General features: G+C 48.3%; 1 protein-coding gene across 1 annotated transcript in view; it reads right to left on the bottom strand.

Annotated features, from left to right (window-relative positions):
- Positions 1 to 4,894, bottom strand: part of SRGAP2 (SLIT-ROBO Rho GTPase activating protein 2) — a 134,623-nt gene that overhangs the window by 6,273 nt on the left and 123,456 nt on the right. The window contains exons 19-20 of the mRNA XM_014309955.2: positions 4,724 to 4,870; positions 2,269 to 2,596 (exon numbers count right to left, since the gene is read on the bottom strand). Coding sequence (XP_014165430.1) covers positions 2,269 to 2,596; positions 4,724 to 4,870 — 475 coding nt within the window. The remainder of the gene's footprint in view (positions 1 to 2,268; positions 2,597 to 4,723; positions 4,871 to 4,894) is intronic.

Here is a 4,894-nt window from a genome sequence, read left to right as displayed (position 1 = left end):
CTGCTGAGCTGTTCCCAGAAATGCATTTCACAGGACTCAGAATTTTAGAAAACACAGGAGATGTCAGAAACACGTGTAGCAACCAAAACTGGCCCTTCTCCTTCCTCTTAAAAACCATTACAGTTATTAACAAATAAATATAAATAACTTTTGAGCTAAAACCAAGGGGTTCTGTCTCAGGACCTACACGTTGTCTGCTGGAGAGTCCAGTGGTGCACAGAACTCCCTGGGGAGCAGGAGAGCTCAGCCTGGCTGTGACTCACACTTTTGGCTGCAGCTTTGCAGCTTCCTCAGAGCTTTTTCAGGGGGTGGGGAAGGTAAATCAGTCAAGGAATGGTGGAAGAAAGCAGAGGCAGAAATCTGACGCCTCCCACTCTATCTTGAGGCCAGGCAGATTTTCGTTATGAAGTTGGGGAAATATGTAAGATGGTTATTGGGTGGTGCTTGAGCAGATACTACAGAGAAAAACACTGATTTAACACAGCTTGGGCTTTCCTCCCTTCTCTTTCATATTTATTTTCCCCTCCTCTTTCCTTTCTGTCCCCAGACTCTTCTCCAGTGAAACAATGGAGTGAAGGTTCTGGCAGGGAGAGGAGACAGAACAACTTCAGTCAGAGCCTAATTGAAAAAACAAAGAATCTGATTTATATCAACCAAAGCCTCAGAAGGACAGGGAAGCACAAAGACAGCGGGAGCTGTACACCACATTTCCACTTCAACAAATGGGCTTAAGGTACTCAAAACTGCAAAACACAAATTCCCATCAGCATTAAACCCACTGAGTTTTAACGTGCCCCTCGTTTACTATGTGGAGTTGCTGTTTTGTCAATAAAAATTCAATTGGTTTCTCACATATTTCCCCCCCAGCTCCTTGGGAACCTGCAGAGCCCCGAGGCAGCAGGCAGAGCACTCAGGTCTCTTTGTAACCTGAGCCTGGAGCATTCCTTGGCCGCAGGCAGAGCCATCCATCCCACCCTGCAAACACTGGGTACAGACAGATGCAAGCGCAGGCACATCCACCCAGGAAGAGCCCTCTGGAAGAGGGAAATCTGTAAATTCACATTTTTGTAGCCAGCCCCACTGTATTCAGTGCTCCTGTGTAAATAACCAACTCCCGAAAACCAGCTGAGTTGTGTTCAGAGCTGGCTGCTGATCACACTCTGAGCCCTGCAAGAAGATGAGGATGCCACTGGAGCACTGCACCAGTCAGCAGCCTGATTTTATCTGGGCTGTGCTGCTCCACGTGCTTCCCACGCTGTGGGTTTGTATGTGCCGAGTGTTTTAGTGCTGACACTGGTGATGACAATACCTTGCATGCTTCAGTGTGTACAACAAATAACAGGCAAAACTATCAAAAAAGTTTTTATCATACAAGAGAGAGAAGGAGGAAACAGATTTGCAGAGAATCTTACAGAGACAGCAGATGAAAGTATAGACAGAGATGTCACACCACAGGCAGGCCTGCACCACTGACAGGAGAGTGTTAAATCCACAAGAAATACTTCATTTCTCTCAAGTCTTGAAGTTATGGTTGCTTAACTCCCTGCTGGCAGCTTTGGAATCTGTGTCACTTTCTGAAATGGGTGTTTTTAGTGTTGGGATGAAATTCTGGGTAACCAACAGGGCCAGGTTTTCATGGAGGAAGGACCTGGCTGTTTATCTTCCCTCAGGAAAGCAGCCTCAGTGCCTGCACACAGGGAGGAGGAAAGCCCAGGCTGGGGCTGTGTCCTGAGCTAATTTTGCACTGAGAGAATCACAGAATGCTGGGGTTGGAAGGAGTCCAAGCCACTGTCCATGCAGGGTCACCTGGAGCTGACACAGAAACTCATCCAGGTGGGTTTGGGGTGTCTGCAGAGAGCGAGACTCCGCTCCCTGCCTGGGCAGCAGCTCAGGGCTCTGCACCCTCATGGACAGAAACTCCTCCTCATGTTGAGGCTGAACTTTTTATTTTAATCTATGGCTCCTTGTGCTGCTGCTGAGCAGAGCCTGGCACCATCCTGGCACTCCCTGGGGACATTTGTGGGGATTTGTGGGATCCCCTCTCAGCCTTCTCACCAAGTGCTACACCTACACTACTCTCTATAATCTATTTCACACTTTTGTGGATTCCAGTCTATCTTGAAGTCTAGGAAACTTTCTCCATGGATGAGGGTCAAAGTCAGTGCTCCCCTGGGGCTCAGGGCACCCCAGAGCAGACAGAGAAATATTCCCTGTGTGTCCTGGGTTTCCACAACTCCCTTCCTGCCACAACCCCATGCTGGTGCTCACCTGGGCGATGACCTCGGGGTCCATGGGCCGGTGGTTGTTGAAGCTCTTGGAGCGGCCGGCGGCGAGCGCCTTGCGCACCTGCGGGCTCTCCATCCTGCTCTTGAGCGACGAGTGCCGGCTGATGGAGTTGAGGCTGCCGTGGCCACTGATGGAGCATTTGTCTGGAACCTCCTTGGGAAGGCTTTGGCTCATTATGGGCTGAGATGAGGGCCTGGAACCGGCTATGGCCCCGGGGGAGGCTGGTTCTGCCAGGGAACTACCTAGGCCGTGGCCGTCACTTTGGCGGAACGCTCTTCTGATGCTGCCTGACTCTGGTTTCTTTCTTTGCCTTCAGTCACAAAAGCAAAACAAGTCAATACAAGCAGGTACAGGGCTGTCATTTTGAAGATATCCCCCCAAAACAACACACAGGACAACGGGGAGAGACACAGAGGTGACCCAGATTACAAACGGACCCAGGGGGTTGAGGAGTGATTGCGGTACAGTGAAATAATTATAAATTATAAATCATTCCAGTTTCACGCTTCTAACAACAAGGCTGAGTCCTGGCAGCTGTGCACATTCAGAGCAAAACCAGAAAACTTGGGTGGAAGGTGATTAACTTGGTCAAGAGGAGAAGAATTTATACTGGAACAAAAAAAAATACCAAAGAAACCCTCTGTGCCATCGACAGGTTTTGATGATGTGTTTTTATTACATTCCAAGAGCAGAGCTACAATCTTTGACTGGAGGACACAGTATAAGTCTACTAAGCTCCTGGCCCAAGGCATCAAGTTATTATTTTCAGAGATCAGCAAGCAAAGACCCCCAGTTTGGGGTTAATGATCATTTCCAATGTTTGCTGGTGGTAGGAGATGGTTCTTTTTCATGGCTTTGGCAGGACCACAAGGCATGGGCTACAGATAAACCAAAGGGATGATGTCAAATGGACGAACTGGTCCAAAGAATTTAGTTTCTACCCCAGCACCATGAGGTCTGACAGCACGATTCCACTCAAATCATGGGAAGGCCAATGCAGCAGAATACTTTATGCCATAGGTCTGAAGCTTGGCATCCATTATACAGGGAAGGATCCATTTATATATATAGCACCAGCCCCATGAATAACTGCAAGAAAGTGTTAACTCCAGTAGGATTTTGGCATCCAAATAATAATTCAGTGGGTGGCACAACTGTCATTGCGAAACCATCTGATTTAATTTTGCTCAAGTCTGTTCACACATAGGTCAGAAGATTCATTCCTAAAGAAAAAACAACAAAATGAGTCTTATGCTACTTATTGCTAAATATCAGGTATTTCCCTAGTAAAGGGGGAAAAAAAAAGGCCCAAAAACTAGGGTGGACATTCCCCAGGCTCCTAAAAACCACTAGACACAGCTCTACCAAAGCCAGCAGATGGTGAAGCTCCAGCACAGGTCTGTTATTACACAAATCTCTCCAGAACTGGCAGAATGGCCACTCCAGTGGCTCAGACAGCAAATATCATAAAAGAAAGCCCAGATCCCAAGCTGATGCAGATTAACTCGGCTTTCCAGATATCACTGGAGCTCTGCTGAATCCCATAAGGAAGGCCCAGGCTCTCTAGGCCATGAGCAGGGTCCAAACCTTTTAAAAGAATGCATTTGTGCTAATGCCTTTATAGACTACATTGTGTTAAATTAGCTGAAGGTTAAGAACATCCCCTCCCATCAAACTGTAATTATCACATAAAACCTTCACTGCACAATGGAGAGAGGTGGGGGCTTTTAACACAAAGGAAATAATCAGAAATATACTGGGGATAAATCTGTCTAGAAAAACTGTTTAACAGATGATGGAATTTAGGCTGCTGCTAGCTTGATTTTCCAGCTTTTTATTATGTCGAGTGTTGGCTAAAGCAACAATTTCTGGTGGAGGAGGCAAGGTTAGAGCAACAGGGGGTTGTGCTGTTCCCCTGCAAGCATATGGTTAGTAACCCGAGGTGAGGAGTGCTGCAGAAACCAAGGAGTGCTCCAGGCAGTGCCAGGTGGTTGGGACTGCAGGTATGGCATTTATCACAAACTGGGACACAGCTTCCTGCAGGAACTGTCCCCCCAGCCCATCAAACAGGACGTGGCAAACGTGGAGGAGATGTGACAGATCACACAACACGAGGAGGGACGGGGACAACGACACCAGAGCTCAGCCCAGCACTCCCCTCCCTCCCTCTGTCTGCTCAAACAGGGCATATTTGGGAAAACAGGACCAGATGGCACCTTGGAGACAGGGAAGAGAAGCCAGTGGGGTTTCAAATGAGCGATGGCCACGCCGGTGACAGACAGGGGACAGCAAAATGCGAGTGAGTTAAAAGAGAAGGGAAGCAGAGAGAAAGGGTGGCAGCGCTGGTTAATGAACCATTTTCAGGGAAGGAAGCATTTCACCAGACTCATCAGCAAGCTCTTGACAGGCAGGGGAAACAATGCAAGGCTGCTCTTACTTGTTGATGTTGGCAAGGTAAATATCTGCGACGTGGCCCCCGCTCGGGCAGCTGGCACCAGCTCTGGCTGTCACCTTCTCCTCCGGTGGCTCAGAATTTATTTCTATCTCCGACTTGGGGCTGGACCTTTCCGACATGCCATCCTCACTAGGAAGGAGCAGGGGAGGGTAT

Source organism: Geospiza fortis, unplaced genomic scaffold, assembly GCF_000277835.1.
Source record: "Geospiza fortis unplaced genomic scaffold, GeoFor_1.0 scaffold391, whole genome shotgun sequence".
Classification (NCBI taxonomy): Eukaryota; Metazoa; Chordata; class Aves; order Passeriformes; family Thraupidae; genus Geospiza; species Geospiza fortis.
This window is presented reverse-complemented; position numbering and strand designations above follow the sequence as displayed.